The sequence below is a fragment of the Triplophysa rosa genome, linkage group LG10 (genome assembly GCF_024868665.1).
Source record: "Triplophysa rosa linkage group LG10, Trosa_1v2, whole genome shotgun sequence".
Lineage (NCBI taxonomy): Eukaryota > Metazoa > Chordata > Actinopteri > Cypriniformes > Nemacheilidae > Triplophysa > Triplophysa rosa.
In genome coordinates, this window is record NC_079899.1 from 22,272,845 (window position 1) to 22,293,978 (window position 21,134).

At 38.9% G+C, this 21,134-nt stretch overlaps 1 protein-coding gene across 3 annotated transcripts in view; it reads left to right on the forward strand.

Annotated features, from left to right (window-relative positions):
* Positions 1 to 21,134, forward strand: part of daam1a (dishevelled associated activator of morphogenesis 1a) — a 44,622-nt gene that overhangs the window by 2,576 nt on the left and 20,912 nt on the right. The window contains exons 1-3 of one of the 3 annotated variants that reach the window (XM_057343690.1): positions 8,632 to 8,916; positions 16,312 to 16,544; positions 19,907 to 19,996. In XM_057343690.1, coding sequence (XP_057199673.1) covers positions 16,359 to 16,544; positions 19,907 to 19,996 — 276 coding nt within the window. In that variant the 5' untranslated portion in view covers positions 8,632 to 8,916; positions 16,312 to 16,358. Of the gene's footprint in view, positions 1 to 8,631; positions 8,917 to 16,311; positions 16,545 to 19,906; positions 19,997 to 21,134 lie in introns of those variants that run through there. The other 2 variants (XM_057343692.1, XM_057343691.1) reach the window with 2 other exon arrangements.

Here is a 21,134-nt window from a genome sequence, read left to right on the forward strand (position 1 = left end):
GTTTTGACTAATTGTGTAGTCCGGTAGAGATGCTGACATTAGGCCTATGGGAGATGTCTTTAATTACAGAGGTGGGGTCACATTGACACATGTATCTCAACACTAGAGAATGTCAAAGCAATGCCAAGACGTAAAACTGGACTTCTTTCGGAGCAACCGATACCAGACGGAAGCCTCCACCCTCTTCTGGGCTCTACTTATGCGTTAATGTGGTTTTATTTCTAGCAAGTTATTTTAAGTGTTGTTTATTCATAGTTTCTGGCTCTCTTGAGCATGTGATGTATGATGAAATCTGTTTGAAACTGGAAAAATGTGTTTTGTGGTATTTGAGGCATTTTTACTTTGTGAATACAAATTTAAAGCGAGAGAAGGACTGTATTCTGTTTGCACGGTTCTGATCCCTTAAAGATTAAAACTTGTGATTGTAAAGTTTGAAAATAACACCCAAAACATGTGAATCCTTGGCAGCAGTGAAGGAGTTTTCTGTAATGTCTGTATTGTTTTTCAAAAGTAATTTCAAATGTTTTGTTCGTTTCACTTTGTTATTTTGGTGTTGGTATTTTGTTCACCCAGGAAAAAATACAATGGTAGTCAAAAGTGCCCCAGAACTGTTTGCTGTCCTAAATTCTTCTGAATGTCTTCTTTTGTGTTCAACGGAACAAAAAAATTGATAAAGTAATTTTCCTACTATGGGAGTCAATGGGGGGGCAAGATCTGTTTGGTTATAAGCATTCTTCCAAATATCTTTCTCTGTGTTCATCAGAACAAAGACATTTTTACATATTTGGAACAACTCGAAGGTGAATAAATGATGACAGAATTTTCATTTTTGGGTGAAGTATCCCTTTAATATGAATTAATATTAATATAAATGAAATATAAAATAAATGGTTATATTATAACCAAACACAGACAGGATGTTAACTTGGGGACTGCGCGTGCGTCCAATGAAACCGTCTATGTGAATGCTGATTTCAATAAAAATATATTTGAGCAACTATTTTTATTACAGAAACTACATGAGACTTTATAATAATAAGAAATAGTAAAGACGAAAAGTAAATTGCCCCGATGTATTACAATAATGAGAATTCTGGTCAAAATATCTTTAAATAATGAGGTAATGCAGTGAAGACAAAAAATCTTCATAATCCTAAAATAGGCTTAATTGTCCTTATTTTGAATGTAATTTGGCTTTCTTTTCATATTGGGCTTGAAAATGAACAAAACCTGTTGATTTGGTTTCAGTATGACCAAACTTGGCTGATTATAAAGTGACCTGCGGTTTGTTTCACTTTTGATGTTCATAATCATAATCTTTATCAGGTGGCATCTGACCCATCACTCGTACCGCACGAGCCTGTAGAAGCAGTCAGTGTGAATGTGTGCCTCAGGGTTTGTGCGAATTAGATAAAGGAGGTGGCCAATCCCAGCGCTGCCTAGTGTAGTGGAACAAAAGCCCAGTGTAGCAGTTTAAATTTGTCATTTTCTCTTGGATAAATCTCTGATCTCATGTTATTCGTATTACGATCACTCCAATGCTCCGAGCATTGCACCTGTAACCACCATGAGAGAGCACTAACATTATACCCGTTCTGTTTATCTACAAGTTTCTGGTGTCATTGCCCCGAACCAAGGTGTCCTGTTGCAACATACAGCTGAAGAAAGAGCAGGAGTGACATTCCTTAATAGGGAGGCTCAGAGATGACGTATTTTTGTATGCAAAACTCGAGTTAGCATTTTAGGACTTCCCGTTCAATCGCTCCAAAGTCTATGGGTGTTTCGAATGGGTTAACAGGTAAATCGCCTGAAATAAGGTCTGTGGTAAACAAAACCTCTAAATATTTTCACGTTTTATTCTATGACATAAAACACACCAATTATAACCCGTTTGTGATTTTTCAAAGCCTTATTGTGTCTTAAAACGGCGGTTGCTAACAAGTTACTAAAAGCGACTACTTCCTTTGGCGGGGACGTTAGATGTCATCGCGCATATAAAGCTCACAAATAATGCAACGTGGGCACAAATCTCTTAAAACGAAGATGCGGATTCATTCACGGAGTAGTTACTTACCAGGGAACACATTTTTTTTGTCAGAGTTGTCGGAGGCTTGGTGGTGGTGACGTTGAAATCGAGCGACCGTATAGTGTGGAATTGTAATCTACAATTCTGTTTCATATCTGTCATACTGCCATGTTGGTCAGAACTGCACCCAAGTTTTTCACCTAGTTGTAACTTGTGTATATGGTTGAGTGACAATAAAGGGATTTGATTTTGATTTGTAGTCCGTTTATAGCATCGTGTTAGCTTTTTACTTCTGCCGATTGTATTTCGGCTTCAAACGTAACAAATGCTGTGTTAATTTGTAAAGATGATCTTGATTGACAAAATGTGTAAACATCATAAACCTTTGTTAATCACAGAGCTTATATTTTTGCGATCTTCCAAAGGTCTATGGGGAAAATGCATAGGCTTTCGGTCGAGGAAACCAGCGCGGCACTTACTTCTGGGTTAGCCTACAAAAATACGTCATCCATGAGGTACTGGATGAAGACTATGGCAGACTAAACATGTGTCTGTTTAAAACAGCTTTTCTCTTTTGATCTTCTGTTTGACTGGTGTTCATAAAGGTTCCTTGCTGTGTTGAGCAGGTATGTACAGTAGACTTTGATCCTGCTACTTGGTGGAAGGTGCCAGTTTAGATATCCTGTAATGACTTTGGATTTTCTTTGTTCTCTTTCCAAATTTTTTTGATTTCTTCTGAATATCTTATAGAAGAAAGAAAGTCATACAGGTTAGGAATGACATGGGGGTGATAAAATGATGGAATAATGTTTTTTCTTAGATAAACTGTCCTTTTAAATGTGTTGCTTAAGGCCATAGTGATCATAACTCAGGTTATCTTTGTGGGATTTAAATAGTATAATAGTATAAAACACTTGGCTGTTGTTGTCCCAATTGTCATTTAGACTTTATATTCTTCTCTTTTCTTGGAATAAAATGACAAATCTTCTGTTTCATAAGCCAATTTTGCAAGTGCTTTAACATGGTTTAGGTTTTAATCAAAGTTAAATGATGGATTCAGCAAATGTTAATGGTGGGCGCTGATGGCCATTGTCCTTGAATCTACATCAGAGGCTTACCGCAACAAGCCATAACCTTGAACTCTTTTACACCAGGAAGACTTGGGAATTGAAACAAAGATGTTGGAGAATGTTGTGTTGGAGAGTTGAGGGTGCAAGCTAGCTTAGCGGAAGAGAATGTCTGTGACATGCCAGTGCAAACACAAAATATCAGTAGGCCATGAAATGTGTGCAAACGCGGCTGTAGCTAAAGTGGAAATGCACGGCCCCAACTAGACGGCTGAGACTGAAAATGCAATCACGTCTGAAGGTCTCTAATTGGCTCTGGATTGGTGCCGGCACATGCGGTGGGTGTTTTCAAACAGTAGCCAGTTGTAGTATAATTCTCGGGGGTGGGGGGGGGGTTATTGCCCTTTCGGTTACCAGGGTGAGCCAGTGTGCTTCTTTGGTTTGGCAACTACAAGAGGCCCTTCGGGGTGCACATTAGACACTAATGGTGGGGAAAACTGACTACATTATCCTGCGGCGTTGAAGAAAGGCGGCAGAGCTCTCAGCTGCATCCCATAGACTACGGACAAAAGAATGACAGTTTGTGCCAGCAGTCTTGCCAAAGTTTTCTTTATTCTCTTCAAAGCGATAGCTCACCCTAAAATGTAAATCTATGTCTTTAAGCAGATCATTTTATGAAAAGTGATGTCCAAATGGAGGAACATATGACATCTTGTCTTAAAGGGAAAGTTCACCAATCAATGTCATCCTCATTTATTCACACCCATGTCATTCCAAACCTGTATGACTGCGAAACACAAAAAAAGAAATTTTGAAATATGTTAGTAACAAAACAACATCAGGCTTCATTGACTTCCATTGCATGGACACAAAACTACCGAGAAATTTCTCTAAATATCCTCTTTGGTTTTAAACAACATGACGGTAAAAAAACATGACAGAAGTGTTATTTTTGAGTGAACTATCCCTTTAAGAGCAACAATAAATATGGTATATAAAGCAATGTTTGCAGGTAGAAATAGAGATCAAATAAATAAAGAATAGTTTGCTCACCTTCCATGCCTGTGACTTTCTGTAATAATGAAACATAAAAGGAGAGGCAGAATGTTTGAGACTGGAAGCCCCAGTCCCCATCCACTTTCATTGTCCAGAAAAAGCTGCAGTGAAAGCGAATGGTGACCGAGTCTGCCTTTTCATAACAATCTGTTCTTTGTGTTCCATGGACGAAAGTAAGTCATGCGGGTTTATAACAACACGCGGGTGAGTAAATGATAACATTTTGAGGTGTACCGCCTCTTGCCAGAGCTGTTTTTAATGTTATATTTATTCACTTCTTGCAGTATTTAATGAGCCGGATAATAGCTGCGGTGGGCTTACGGAAAGCCTGGTCATGTCTCAGACTTAATTATTTCCATAAATTGTCTGACATAACCGCAGCTCCAAAAGCAGCTAAATGGTGGTTGTCAACGCTTGCTTTTTTTGTCATAATTCAAAATATACAGCTATATGTTTAAGTGTAAATAAATCACAGTTGTTTCTTAAGGGTGAGGTTCTGAGTTGTCACACCCTGCGAGTGACACGCCTGTGATGAAGAAATCTTTCCTTCATGAAGTGTTGACCTAAGTGTTGACCTAGCTGTATAGCTAATACAAAGCGCGATTTATTCGAACATGAGGTTTTAATTTTTCTTAAATCCAATGGATTAAATTTGGACCGTGCCGAATAAAGAGGACACTGTGTCAGAATTGGACAGGCGTCCATGTGAATCCACCCTGTTCCTTTCAGGCGCTAGTAGTGGTCTCTGGCATATCTATTAGAATTGGAAATGGTCTGTTTGGACAGGGACTTTCTGCCTTCTGCTTTGAGGAAACAGGATATCCCTTCCTTTATGGCCACATAAGAGGTTTTTGCTGTGTAATGAGTGGGTGTGTTGATGCGACTCTTGTGTAAATGAGATGAGTGATTTTTGCTGGCCTTTCCAAACGCAACCTTTATACCGTGGGGTAACTTTCCATTGGCCGTGCGTTGAGGATTTATTCAGGCCAGGCTGTTATTCATTCCATCGTAAGAGGGTTGCGGCCAAAGGGAAAGTTATTTCTTCACTACGGTATATACAGTGTGTGAAAAAGTGCACGGAGACTCTTCTGGCATAATCCGGGTAAAGGTCGGAGGTGGGTGATGAACTACCCCTCTGCAGATTACCCATAAACCCATGGGTCAATGTGGTGTACGTCCTGTCATCAGGCACACCCGCTTTCCACACCTGCCGATCTCTACTCAACATTCTAGGGTGTGAGAAATCGCTCGGAGAGGATACTGTGACAACGAACAAGCCACACCTTATGCTTGACTGATCACACTTTGTTTTTCATTTATTCGTATCTAATCAAATGCTTTGCATGCTGAGGAGTTTTCCGTGTCGTGCTGTGGGTGTTTAGATATGTTGGGGTTTAATGAAAGGCTGACGCTGCTATGTTGGCGGTATGGGACGGAACTCCCCTAAGAAAAAGATTTTCTTTTTACCTGAACTCATTACCTGAGTCTAGGCGGTTATTACTTCCTCTCTGAGGGTGGTGAGGTGGAGCAGTTAATGCCCTGGGGGGCTTACTGGAAGGTTGCTGGTTTGAGTCCCATAAGGAATTCATAAGCACAACATGTATTCCCATGTTGCTTTGGATGATCCTTTTGGATGGATGATTATTTATAAGGGTTGGATGATAGATAGGCCTATTTATATTAAAGGGATAGTTCACCCCCAAAATAAAAATTCTGTCATCGTTTACTCACACTTATGTTGTTTACATTTACATTTATGCATTTGGCAGACGCTTTTATCCAAAGCGACTTGCATTGCATTATACTATACATTTGTTTCTAAGTATCCCTTACGAAAATTAACCATGTTTTTTTTGTGGTGCAAGTGTAGTAACCAGTTTTTTGGTGGATTGATTACTTGGGGCAAAACCATGGTTTTATTACAGTAACCATCATTTACTATGGTTTTGACAAAAAACATGGTTTTCAAAACCATGGTTATTTTGTGATAACCATTGTTTTACTACAGTAACCATGCTTTTTTTTGGTTTTAACTGTAGTAAAACCATGGTTTTTCAATTTTAACTGTAGTAAAACCATGGTAAATCTTCGTAAGGGATGGGATCGTACCCAATATTTTTGGGAGCATTTGTGCGAGTGCACATTTTGTTGTGGTGCGTCCAGTTTTCATTACTGTACAGAACTGTATATTTCATCATTGAGGATTTCTTTAAAAAAAGTCTAAAAATCTCGTCTCGTTCTCGTCAACCCAGTCTCGTGTCTCGTCTCGTGGGATAAGTGTCTAGTGGTTTTGTGTCCATACAATGAAAGTCAATGAGGGTCAATGTTGTTTGGTTGCCAACTTTCTTTAAAACATCTTCTTTAGTGTTTTACTGAAGAAAGAGAGTCATACAGGTTTAGAATGACGTAAGAGTGAGTAAATGATAAAATAATTTTCCTATTTGGTGAACCGTTCCTGTAATTTTTTGTCCTTATACAACAAACCAACACTCTAAATGATGAATTCCTGTATCTCAATAGAAGCATCGCAAATATCATGGGTTCGATCTCAGGGTTTAGGGAACCCACAAACTGATTATAATGTTTGCCTTGATCGTATACATGCATTAATGCATTTGGCAGACGCTTTTTTATATAAGTATTGCAATACTTTTAATTTGCTTTTCAGTGCTTCACGTGTTTTCTTTAAGTATCTAAATGACAACAAAATTATTTACCAAACATAGGGCTGCACAGCGATTAGATTATGTATATACAGTATAAATACATACACATTCATGTATATTGCCCATTTAAGAAATATTTTTTATATGTGTATATACATTTTTATATTTGTATATAATTTAGTTTATATATACATATTTAATCTTTAAATATATTTTTCCATAAAATTATACATGCAAGGGTGTGTATTTATATATACACATGTATACATACAGTATGTAATTATTATACACAGTACATAGAGTACATATATTATGTAGACAAAAACTTTTATTTTGCTTTCGATTAGTTGTGACTAATCTTTGTGCAGCCCTAAACCAAACATGAGTTATACAGTACATAACCATTTTCCATAAAAATGTTAACATAAACAAAATTTACAGACTGTGACCTCACATGCTCCCTTTTGTTGTGCTGGCCAAGCAAAAAGCCGCTCCACTGCAAAAGATCAAAGTTCACGATCTATAGCTTGTCGACAGACGTTCATCACCATTAGCAGTACCGACACTTCCTGTCAATGACCCTAACCTGACCTCTGGGACAATGCACAGGAAAGAGCCATATGCACTCCGGCTGGAAATTTGATCTGGAAACTAGGATTTCCAAATGAATTGGGAAAACGAAGGGATTTGTTCTCTGAATCTGACAGCTCGAGGAAGGACACCAGTCACTCTGTGTGTACGTGACTCGTAGTGGCTTCCATCAGCTGATTGGTCGATGGGTCGCTTTGATGATGTCAGCTGCTGTGATTGATCTCTCACTGCAGTGATAGGGGCTGATGGTAACTGAATGATCAATGTCCAGATATGTGTGAATGTCCCAAATGTGATATAGTATCTTCACTGTGAATGGAGACTGTGATGGGTGTTAGTGTGCTTTTCCTTTGAAGCTATTATGTTATTTTGGTCTTAAAGGGATAGTTATCAATTGTTGATACCAATTGTTATCATGTCATGTTGTTTAAAACTGCTTTCCTGTAGCTCAGTGGTAAGAGCATGGTCGTGGGTTCGATCCCAGGGGATTGCACATACTTAGAAACAAATGTATAGGATAATGCAATGTAAGTCCCTTTGGATAAAAGCAAAACCTCTGTTACTGTGCAACAGAATGAAGATATTTTGAGAAATGTCTCAGTGGTCTCGTGTCCATACAATGAAGTCAAAGGAAGTTTGTTACGTTCTTTAAAATATTTGTTGTGTTCTGCAGAAGAAAGAGTCAAACAGTTTGAAAGAAAGATTTTTTTATCTTGAGTGAACTTCTTTAAATGGTAAGAACTTGGTAATGCTTTTTACAACAACAACAGCAACAACAACAACAAAGGAAATAATCTGTAACATTACATATCTGAAATAAAATATGCTCTGTGACAGTTGTTTGGCTTTATAATCATGCTCTCCATCTGTTTTAACCCAAAGGTTTATAAACTGGCACTTATGGACATTCAGAATTATGAGAAATCTAAATAATAATCTTACATAATCTTCCTTAATTTGTGTGCCATCTTCACTACACCCACAAAGCGAGCTTTATTTGGAGGCAGTCATAAAGTAAACATCTTTGTTTGCAAGGATTAGTTCACTGTTGGTATTTTAATATGTTTATAGAAGATTCTTAACAATGTACAACACTGTATTGTACTGCAGAGCTCGGATCTGTGGGCGGAGCCAAACTCAGTCCTATTGGTTAGTGCAGAGAGGAGGAGTGTCATTGGAGAAAGAGGGTGGTCCCGCTCTGACCGGGAACATCTGTCTGACTATGTACGGTGCACTTTTTCACAGCACTGAGATTTTGAGTTTACATTTGGATATTGTACAGTAATTCCTGCGATCAACAGAGGATTGAGCATTTTGAGGCGATCGATGTTTTGAGCTGGGGGACTTTTATTTGCTTTTCTTCTCGCTCTGTGATTTGATGCTGAGAGATGTAAGTGCTCTTGTGGGCTGCGTGCTTCCCACACCGTGACGTTCAGAGCTGAAACCAACAGCTCTCGCTGACTGCCTGGATTTCACATGGGCATGTTTTCTGGATGAGCATTTTTGAGAGGTGAGCTGTCGGATTGTTCTGTTTTCTCACATGGGTTTGTTCTTGTTGACAGGGGAACCTGTTGTTATGTTGTATTGCGAAGATTCCAGATCACTAAAAGGCACTTAGGTTTCATGTTTGTTCTTCACCCCGGCTGAACCGGTGTCTGTGAATCTTTATTGTCTCATGCTATAAGCTAAGTGACTCGGGAAATAGTCACAAGCTGAGGAAGTGTTTTGAATGGAATGAAACAGGTGTACATTTCTTTTGTGGGTGTGCCAAGTGACACAATCTCATGCTTAATCGACTATACACAGCATGTATATCATTTATCTATATGACATGTGACAGTTCTTGGTTTGTTCTTTGTGATACTGTAATATCTTAGACCTTTCAGTAGCTCCTTGCATTTGTTTATCGCCATGGTGATATTTGGATGAGGTTTAAACCTGACGACAACTGATGACAGCAACAGTGTGATGCGATTTGCTCGTCCAATCAGATTCAAGATTGGGGAAACTCTATAGGCATTTGACTTTGTTGCAGTCCTGACCGCTCAGGACTCGGGGTTGGCAGACAAAATGTAGAACGCCAAATCGCATGCCTGAGGTCGTGTGCTTTCTGGAGTTTGGAGGAGTCTGACACTGGGGGTCATGCTTTAAAGGAACAGTTCACCCAAAAATAAAAATTTTGTCATCATTTACTTACCCTCGAGTTGTTCCAAATCTGCATAAATGTCTTTGTTCTGATGAACACTAGAGAAAGATATTCGGAAGACTTGTAACCAAACAGTTCTTGCTATCGTAGTAGGAAAAATTGCAATGGTAGTGAAGAGTGCCCCAGAACTGTTTGCTTTCCTACATTGTTCAAAGTATCTTCTTTTGTGTTCAACAGAACAAAGAAATTGATAAAGCAATTTTTCCTACTATGGTAGTCAATGGTGCCCCAGAAATCTCAGTTGCTAACATTCTTACCTTTCTCTGTGTTCATCAGAACAAAGAAATGTATACAGATTTGGAACAACTTGAGGGTGAGTAAATGAAGGCAGAATTTTTATTTTTGCGTGAACTGTTCCTTTAAGAGGCAATAGGGGTCGTGCCTGTGGAATGTGTGTCGGAGGTCTGAATGTTGAAAACTATTTGAGTGCTTGACGGACAGCATTTTTGCATCTTTTACTCTCTTGTCGCCTTTCTTGTTTTGTTTTGTTTTGTTTTGTTTGGCATTTTGATTCTCAGGGGGTGTGGCCTGTGACCCTTGTGGGGATGCCTAGAGGCAGAGGCCTGAATGTGTAAATGTGTTTTAACATGATCAATTATATGTTTGTGTGAAGAAATGTATTATGTGATATATAGAGACATTTTAATGAAGCATATGGTGTGTTTACTTCACAACATGCAGAAAAAAATCGAACGGTTGTAAATGTCAATACCAGACTTTGATTAGTTCAATAGCAGTCGATGCTGTAACTTGTCCATTAGGAGCATCTATTGGTTTTTGACCGTAGGACAACAGACCAAAGGCCAGGACTTGTTGTTTAGCTAAACTTAGACTGGCCTAAAAGCTGAACTGGTTGACCTCCATTACATAAAACCGAAAATGGAAACCCAGTCACATGATCAGGGTTGCAAAATAATGGATTAGATTAGATTTTAATGAGAGGCAGTGTCCCAGACTTGTTTGGACTGTTCAATATCATTGCGGCAGTAATGTTGTTTTCTTTCCATGCAGATGTCAAAGGCAGGAAATAAAATGTACAGTGTCATAGAGGCAACAAGTGTTCATTGGATTATCCGTGAGGTCTGGTGTGAAAGTGCTGTTGTCTTCCCCACAGGCCAGACCTCATTAGGCCCAATCCTGGAAGACACGCTACAGTATATTACTGCTGGTGCATCATGGGAAACGAATCTCTCGCTTTTATAGTTGCAAAGTTTTATGTGCTGTTTGAGATACATGCAATAATATTATTAATATATTTCTCCGAACTAATTTGACTAATCTCACACGTTCTGGACATTTTAGTAGTAACTGTAATAAGGTTCAATAAAACGCAAGGAAGGAGGCGGGAACCGGCGAACAATCAAACATTTTAATTCAAAATAAATAAACAATAAACAGCAATAAAACAGGCCGGCAGCCCCTCACGGACGACTGCCGGCCACACAAACATAAACACAAAAGTAACAAGCCGGCAGTCGTCCGCGAGGGGGACGAACATAAACAAACTTAAACAAAACTTAACTAATGTCCGGGCCCGGTCCTCTCTCGCCGTATTCTCTTGCCGTTCGTCCTTTTATGCTTCCGTTCTCCTCCGTGAGAGATACGAGGCCGGAATGACGCCCAGCTGACACTCATTATCAGTCGCGTCCCGGCCTCGCTTCTTCCTTCCACGGCTCTCGTCACGCCTCCCTCATCACAGTACCCACCAGTTAAAATGAACTATGAACATGGTCCCCTAATGTTGACAGTCAGAAGAAGCTGTCCACTAACATTGACATCTATATTATTGACCATATTAAATTCACATAACTTGCTGTTTTCAGAATACTTGTATCCTAACATTTATTACATGTTGTTTTGGTAAGAGAATGCACCGTTTTTGTTTGATGGCGTTTCTCATTTTTACACGATTTAATGTTAAGACCCCAGTTCCAAATATCTTGTTTCTGTCGCAGTAGTTGTACCAGAGAAGAAAGAAAATGCAAATTGCTCTTGAATGCATTGAATTTCCCATGACATCACAGAGTTGTGTGCCTCATTGGAAACTCTCTCTTTACAAATCCAACAGCCCAAAAGCTCTAGACTGTTCCCTGAATGAGGCGAGACTGTTAATGAAACCCATTACAGCAGTTCGGCTATGCACACAAACGCATGTCTATGTATATTTCGAGAATGCACACGTTTAACTCGTTGTTAAAATTCTTGATATTGCTTTTAAAGCATGCATGTCAGATCGGCTCATTTGATTCACAATTGACTGATAAACAAATATGCTTTTCTACTTAAAGCGGTTGGTCTGATGCAGATCAGTAACGTGAAGCACACGTGGTCCTGTCGATTCCATCCTCAGCCAGTGAAAACCAGAAACAGGTCAGATCTAGATTTAAAAAGGTTCCAGACGTAGTGCCGGCAATGCAGGGCAAAGTACTCTGTGATGTGAAACCAGAGCAGGGGAAGTGGATGGTACACGACCACAAGTTATGACGAATACTGTGTGCAGGACAAGGCAACAATAGTACAATTAAGAGAAAACGTACAGTAAGGGGTTATTATGATGCATGAAATCTTTAATAAGTTTGCCAAAAGTTTATTCACTTTAGCAGGTAGGCAGAATTAACCCAAACAGAAGTATCGATTTAATGTGTCTTTGGTTCATAATCTGATGTTACTTTTAGTTGCAGCTACACAGATGCTCTCAATATACCCAAAAACACTTTCATAGAAAAGATGCGTCAGCTTTGCAGTTGATTTGAGGTAATAGTTTTTTTCCGGTACATGCTGAAAAGTAAACGCGCCTCGTATAATTTTGGCGTGTATTCCCGTCATGCATTGACTCGTGGCCCAGTGCAAATGGGATTTGCATCTGGCTGCAGGATCAATACAGTCATTCATAAAGATAGAAATGTGCTTATATAACAAAGTCTGGTGAATCAGATGGAAGAGGTGAACGTGTGGTGTAAAACTGTAGTGAACTTGAGGACACACCCTGCTGGAGTGCGGTCACCAGGGTGGGGCAAAAAGACGTGGGTTGGGTTGGCATATGTTGCTCACTCTGTTGGTGAATAAGTGAGAGAGAGAGATGCAGCTTTACCTTCCCTTAGTAACCCCTCTTAATCTTGGTGTTTATTTTCTGAAAGAATACAATTATTTAATTACTCAACAAAAATAAAACAACATTGCTTTCTTGGCAGCAAAAGAATATTTTTTGATAAGCTTTGGTGTTAAGCTTTAGATCTGCATTTATAAAATGGTACAGTGTGTAAGAGCTTACAAAAAACAAAACAACCTAAAACTGCAATCTGTAACTTTTTTCTTTTTTTTAAATAAACTAAAATCAGTTGTTCGGCAAGTACATAAAAACTGTGTTAACAACAGTCTCCTTACCATTATCCACAACTGTGGGCTTATAATAATGATTTATAAGTTGAGCTCTCTGGAAATGTCAGTTTGACATCATTTGACTTCAACCCACATATAGATAAATCACAACGTAATCTGCAATTTTGTGTTTCACAGAGATGCTGATAATGCGAAAGTTATGGATTACAGCTTTAAAATATATACAAAACAAAGTTTGTGGTGTCTGTATGGTGAGCGTTTCATGCTGAACTACAGAAAAGAGTCTGTGCGGGGTTAAGAAAAGAAAAGAAACTCTGAGAGTTGTTCTGGCTTGGAAGGGGATGCTGGGAATGTTTTGACTCTTGTTTGATGCCGTGAGGTAGTGTCGGAGAGAAAGTCCCCTTTCAAGGATAAAAGTCATGTGAATTCTCTCAGACAAGGACAGAGCTGTAGCGACTACAAATTCTTCAATAGAAGTCCATTCAGGTTTTCTGAAAACAAACCGGCTGTTTCATATGTTTTATAGCCACGGGGAGACTCTTATTTCATTTAGGCTTTGGGAACGGTCTCTGACATTTTTTTTATTAGGGATAAAATGTTACATTCAGTTCATAGCACATGTTTGCTTTCGTTTAGCTGTTGAATTTTATTCTTTTAGTTGTAAATATTTTAGTCACCTGTCTCTGTACTGACTGCGGTTTTCCACGAGCCCTGGCGCTGAAAGAAGAGGGAACAGAAGGTCGTTTTTTTGTTTAAATTAACACTTTAGTATATTTTGTCACTTTCTCTACTTTTTAATGTAGGGCTTTTCTGGAGTGTATATTCATTATTTTAAGCAGTTCCACTTCCTGTACTGTATCTAGACAATGTTTAGATTCAAATCGCTCATTTTTTACTTTGAGAGATACTGTAAACCGCTGTAATGTATGATGTTTGAAATGAAGAGAATATTTGAAGAGTTTGGATCCAAAATGAGATAACTTTTCTTTTAAATTTTCAAAAATCATGATTTTTTTATTGTGCATTCCAATTAATATCAATCAAACTGCAGTTGGTTTGTTTTGATTTAAGCCACAATAACTCAAAATATACAGCTAACTAACACAATAAAAACATGATGACATAATAAAAATGGAGTTATCTCATTATTCATTTGCTGAGCCGTGTTTGTGGGTCAAAGTTTGAAGATGAGGACATCCACCAGTGAGACGGGATTAAATGATTTACAGTGGTTTCTGGGGGTGTACATGTGTGCTTGCCGTCTACATTATTTACTTTCATCCATTGCATGCAATGTTGTGAAAACATCTCTTATGTTCTGTTTTTTGCAGTCCAATGCTCACAATATTATAAGCAAACAGTAAAATGTACTGTATGTTGTCCCGTTGATCTAACTATAGACGTGGGGTTCATTCCTATGGTGTGAAGAGTGTGTGGTCTCTGCCTACAGCAAAAAAGTCGCCCACCGGTCTTTGGACAGACGAGTCAGTATCGAGCTATTTTCACACAATGAAATAAACCCAGCGGTGAGAAAATTCCCAGCTTACTCAGACGCACATCTGTGTCTGCAGGGTTATCACGACTAAATAGTTCAAGTGTGAGAATCGGGATTTTCTTCCTTGTTGGAAAATGCCACAAGGCCATGTTAGTGTAAACAGCATGACGCAGCCTTCATTTAACCGCTCGGACAATAGTTTCCTCTGTATTTGGCTGATATTTTCCTCTTTGTTTGCTTTCCCTGTTTCCTTCCTTCCCTTTTTCTTTCTCTCTCAGCTGGACGTGACTCGTAGCTTCTGTATTTTCACAGATGGGAATCGCTGGGTCTCTCAGTGTCCAGATCTTGGATGACCAGCTTCCTGCTTTGGTGTTTTGACTGGAAGAGGATGAATTAGATTTACGATTTATGTTTGAAGTCGTGGTCTTCAATGAGAATTAGAGAAGAACACGTTCTTGTGTTTAAAGATAAAAACCCAAGAAACCAATAGTTTAATAACTTTAAATAACTCTTGTAGCTCTGCAAATCCAATTTTAAAGTAGCTACCACACATTGCTGTTGAAATTCAGGCACACGTAGTGTTGTTGGGAATCGTTGGATTCAGTTTTCAACCGCTGCTTCCTCAAACGTGCTCCTGTTTGACTGCAGACAAACATTCATAAGGTCAAACCGCGCAGGCACAGCATCTGTATTTAGATCTGATTTTAAAAACCTGCCCGTCAGGGTCAAAGACTCCAAGCAGACTTTACACAAACACACACACGCGCACTGTAAACTCCACGCCAATCCTCAGGCCATTGAAGCTTTTACGTCGCTTCCTTGGATTTTTAAAGGAAAACATCTGGTCACTTGGAGCTTTTGGATCTGACCGTAAATTCTGAGTTGGGTTTATGTTTGACTTTTAGGTCGTGATGGCCTTCTGTGTTGGAGCCCAGGCTGGTGTTGTCATTAAATCATGAGAAATGCAGGTATAAGTAAACCAAGATAGAGTTGATAGATTTTGGCATGGCGACTTTCAATTTTATTCCTAATATGGAAAAAGGGATGGTGCATATGGTTTATTTTTGTTTGTAAAGACAGGCCTGTTTGAGTGCTTAGGGTCAACAGGCACAGATCATGTCTTCAGATGTGTATGAGGGAAATTTGGGACGGTTTCTGTAGCTCATTTGGTACAACATAGAGTTAGCAGCGCAAATGTTGTGGTTTGACACTGACACAACATATAGCTTAAATACACTGCAAGTCTCTTTGGATAAAACCGTCAGCCAAATAAATAAATGTAAATGGCTTCCACTGCACATAAAGCAAGGTTTAGTGTGTCACCTAATAGTGTTGTGTAAATGCTTTTTTAGATGTTTTATCTGTTTACATTGCACTCTGCGTGTTGATTCTTGTGGCTGTGTGTTGATGGTTTACAAGGATTTTGAGATCATGTAGAGAATAGAGATTGTGGATAATGGTTTATCAGATCATACGGCTTGGGTGGAGGAGACAGGTTGGTTCGTGCAGAAGATGAGACTGGTGACACAGACAGTCTTCGCTTATTGTGAACACATGTCTTGATTGGGATTCATTTCAGGAAGATTTTATGTAGTCATAATGTTACGTTGCATATCTTTGTGAATGCAAATGGTTGGCGGTAACGTAACCTGTTAGTTCGGAATGTACACTCAGTACATGAAGTCTCACATTTTACATTCAAAACATGATTCTTCATTTGACAAAAGACTGCAAATAGCACTGGGTGAAGGTTTGCTTTCTGTTTTGCGGTTCCTTTTTTGCGTTTTTTGTCTTTTTTATAATAGTAAGCTGCTTGCAAAAAAAGACAAGTCTCTTATTTTCTTTTTGTGTTTGATTTCACGCAGGGGGTCGTAGCTGAACAAGAAACATTCGATTGGCTGGGCCTCTGGCCATGATGGCCCCACGTAAGCGAGGAGGCCGGGGCCTCTCCTTCCTCTGCTGCTGTCTGAAAAGGAACAACCATCCCGAGATCACCTACCGCCTCCGTCATGACAGCAACTTTACACTACAGACCATGGAGCCCACCCTGCCCATGCCCCCCACCGAGGAGCTGGACGCCATGTTCACTGAGCTGGTGGTATGTACTGTACCACATTCTCTTTGTACTTACTTCTTTTCTCACTCTCCCTGACAGACAGATGGATGGATGAATAGATGGATAGGTAGAAGAATCGATGAATAGACGATAGACAGATGGACTGATAGATAAAAATGAATACATTTATAAACAGATGGCTTGATAAATATATATGGATGAATATATGGATAGATAAATAAAGGGTTAGACATGTGGATGGACAGATAGATGGATAGACAGATGGACAAACAAATGAATAGATGGATAGACAAATGGATAGATGGATGGACAGACATGTAAAAGGATAAATAGATGGATAGATAGAGAGATAGATAAATGAATGCATAAATGGATAGACAAATGGATAGATGGACAGACAAAGGGATGGATGGATAGATGGATGGACAGATAAACGCATAGATGGATGAGTAAATGAATAGATGGACAGATAAATAAAAGGATATCTGGTTGGATGAGTAAATAAATAAATATAGATGGATGGATGCATAGATGAATAAATAGATGATGGATGGATGGGAAAATATTAGGGATGCACCGAAACGAAAATTCTTGGCCGAAGCCGAACATGATGTGAAACACTTGGCCGAAGGCCAAATAATACCGAACAGCGAACATGGTTTTTTGCATTTCTTCTATTTATTAAGCTATTTTTTTCTCTATTGCACAAACTGAATAGTCAAAATGTGCTTTTTATAATTTGTCTTGCTTTTCAATAAAATACAATACAACTTAATATAAAATTGAGCAAAACAAAGTAAATTCAAACAAAAAATTGAGCCCTCTCCCTTCATGAATAGCCTATATTAATTAGGCCTATAACTGACTGCTAAAAGAATGTAATGTAAGTTACTCTGTACCCCTAAAACAAAACACTTCATTAAAAAGTGTCATTCCACATTAGGCCTATAAGCTAAAAACACGAATAAAAGAAAACTGTTGGATTATTATAGGCTACATTGCAAAAAGATTTAAAGAAAAAAAAAAAACATCCAATGCAAGCAATTCTGACTGATGCTGACTGACAACCATATCAGTTCACGTCTCTCCTCCAAACTCCGCCCACAAAAGCTGACTGTTCTCTCAGAAGGTGCACAGAACATACTTTGACAAGTTGTTTAGTTCAGGGAACTGTGTGCACGTGACCACTGTATGATGTCAAAGGATGTCGCGAGCGGCGGGGCTACTGTCAGACAGCCCGCTTCTGTCTGAAGTAAAGTTACCGACCGGTAAAGACGCTTTCACTCGGAAATTTACTTCCTTGCGGCAAGTCCCGTGCTGTGTCAGTACCTGATAGGTCTTTGGACACAAGTCATTTTAAAGTAAAATCTGCTCTTTGCTTTTGTCAAACATTTCCTTGGCAGACACGGTAAAAGGATGACTCATTAAAACACCGAGAGGAGCTTGTCTTCGTATCCCATGATGTGTTTTCAACATCACGTTTCGTGCTAAGCCAGAACATGCAGATTTCATAAGTGCTCCAGCCCACATGGACACAACCAGAACAAACGATCGATTCATTCCCAATAATCCCATAAGAACTTTTCAGAAAACAGCTCGTTCTTCATCCTCAGAGCTGAGCTTTGCCATTCCTCCATTTGTGGAGTCAGTCAGTGTTTGTCTTGGTCTCTGAAATATGTGGAAGCCAAGCGTTCCCTGCTAATGGTCCATTAAAAGGTCTGTTAGACAATGCATGTCCCCTCATTAGCTCTGCAGACTCCATCGAGCAGGAGAACGTCTGTATGCCTCGCGTCCACCAGCGCGTGACCACAGATGGGCTCATGGAAGAGTCGAATGAGGCAGACTCGATGGAGGCCTGTCCCCCGCTGAGCCTTTGAGTGCTTACGAGCCACAACCGAGACGTCACTCAGTGTCATGTTAACTTGATGTAACAGGAACATGCTTCTAACAGACTTTTGATTTGGTGGTGCGAAGCTGTCGTCCTCATGTTAGCTGGCAAACAAACAATGATATAACTTGAAAACAGATGCAAACCAAAGAGTTTAAATCAAAAACTTTAAAACTTGTTTTGTAGCTTTTAACACTGTCCCAACAAACTGGATGTGGACATGCAGAACAGAGTAACAGGTTCGGTTTTTTCCACACAGATATACAAAGAAGTAGAAAGAAGAAAGATCAGATTTTGATCTTGGCTGTGATGTTCTCTCTCTGGAATCTCATCTAAATATGTGTACTTAGGATCTTGGATTATACTTCCCTGTATTTTGCACCCATTTTACTCTCATTATTTCCGTACGCAGACAGTTAAAAGCGGTCTCGGGACCTGCTCGTTGTACGTGTCTCTCACACGATGTTCATTAACGTGCGCTTGAACATCTGGATTGAATTTGACCCGCTCTGCCCAGAAGTGCATCATGGGAATGCAGACGTCGCAGGAGAGAGCAGCCATTAATTGATGGTTTACATGACTAACCCTTTTCTTTGCCGTGAGGTAACAAGGACCCGCTGTCCCAGAGAATTGTGGGAAATTAACCCCCTCTTTAGGGTCAGTGATATCCGGGAGCTGATGTCAGTCTACTTCAAGCTTCTTGTGGCTGACTGCATATGGTGCCTGTATGCCATTGCATGGATGCTCATCCTTGCTTTAAAAAAGCAAGCAAAAAAAGACAATAAACAAATAATAATAATATATAATGATTGTATAACAAACAATATACAGCCGTTGAAAAAATTAAGAGACCATTCCAAATTTTCATTTAATCAGCATTTCAAGATGTATTGTGGCCATTCCAGTCCAGTGTCTGTTGAATTTCAACTAAATCAAACCTCAGGAGTGACAAAAAGTCATCCAACAGCAATGTGAAAGACAGCATGAGAAGGCACATGAAACTGTGATAAAAATCAAGGTTATCACATTATTTTTTTTTTACTTTTCGTAAATACATGTACAAATATGACTGTTGTACTGCTTAAAAGTGAATCAAACCTGTTTTCTTTGCAGTATTTGAGGACTGAAAAAATACAGAGCATCTTTTTTGTTATTTTGACCCGTTTATTCATTTTCTTCAAATAAATGCAAATAGAAATTTATTTGACATTTTGGAAAAATATTGTTAGTAGTTCACAACAATATAGGCCCCTTCCTACAAATAGTAAATTCAGAAAAACTGAAAATAATTTAAAAATGGTCCCCTAAATTTTTTTCTGCAACTGTATATAACAAAATACATATTAAATGAGCAAATAATAATATATGATTGTAAATAATACGGTATATATATAACAAATAATATATAGATAATTGTATATTTCAAATACATATCTTTATCTATCTATATCTGTATAATTCATGTATAAATCCCTCCCTATGTGTCCTTCTACAGGATGAGCTTGATCTCGCAGAGAAACATAGAGAAGCCATGTTTGCCCTTCCCGCAGAGAAGAAATGGCAAATCTACTGTAGCAAGAAAAAGGTAAGTCCTGCCCTTACATGGAACGGTACAGCGTTGGATCTAAAGATAACATACAGTATATACTGTACAGTAGTGGAGTTCATATGTCTGACATTACTAGTGAAACCGCTCCTTTACATTGTTCTTATTTGAAAAATCTGGGTAAAAAGTTGAACTCAAATATTTACTGTCCCCTGCATTTGAACTGACGTGGATATGTTTAATATCACTATTTTCCCGCATACACTGCGATCTAAAAATAGCAGGGAATCTTAAATATTTACTCATTTTTAATTTGTTTGGAAAACCTTTTGTTTATTTCCACATTTAGATGAAACACATTTTCATGAACAGTACTTCAAAATCAAATTTTGTACAAGTCCCAAGTTTGATGTTTATAAAGATCTGCGTGTTTGTTAAGGTTTGTCCTCGCACGGCCATTTCCTTTTAAAGCCATTTTTAAACAGTTGCGTTTCCTGCAAAGATGTTTAAACTGTCTTGACCAAAGAACATGAAGCGGAGCAGATGTGTATATGAACACGGCTCGGTCTTACTGTACATCCCTAAAGAAGGACGTAATGTAAACAGTTCAGTCTATCCCCACAGGCTCCGGCACATGCTTGGCTTCGGGACAGGGAGGTGGTGTTCAGTGCAAGGGCTTATTTGATTCGTTTCATGGAACGTGTGATTTGGATTCGAGGAGTGAGAGTGAACAGATCCCGGGCTGTCCTGACACACTCTGTAAACTCTCATTTTTAGTCTCTGTCTGCTGTCCTCCAAAACACTAGCTGGCCATCATGTCATTGATTTATTTTTATGTAGGTTTTTATTTTTTTTTGGATATACTGTACATTTTTTTTGTGTCTCGAAACATGACAGTTCACAAGTAACACATTATTAATAACAATTTTTAAATTATAAACATCTTTTCTACCATGACAGCTCTAAACCCTCAAGCAAAAGAAAACGTGTCATGTTGTAAACTTCATAGAAAGGCTGGAAGAATAACAAGTATGCAGTGTTATTCCAGCTCAATAAAACACAGCACGGAGCGTGTTAGCCAGTTACACCTGCAAGAACTAAATCTCCTCTCGGTGGATATCTGGAGTTCAAGCCACACATGGAACCAACACCGTGCAATATAATGAGCGCTTTAACC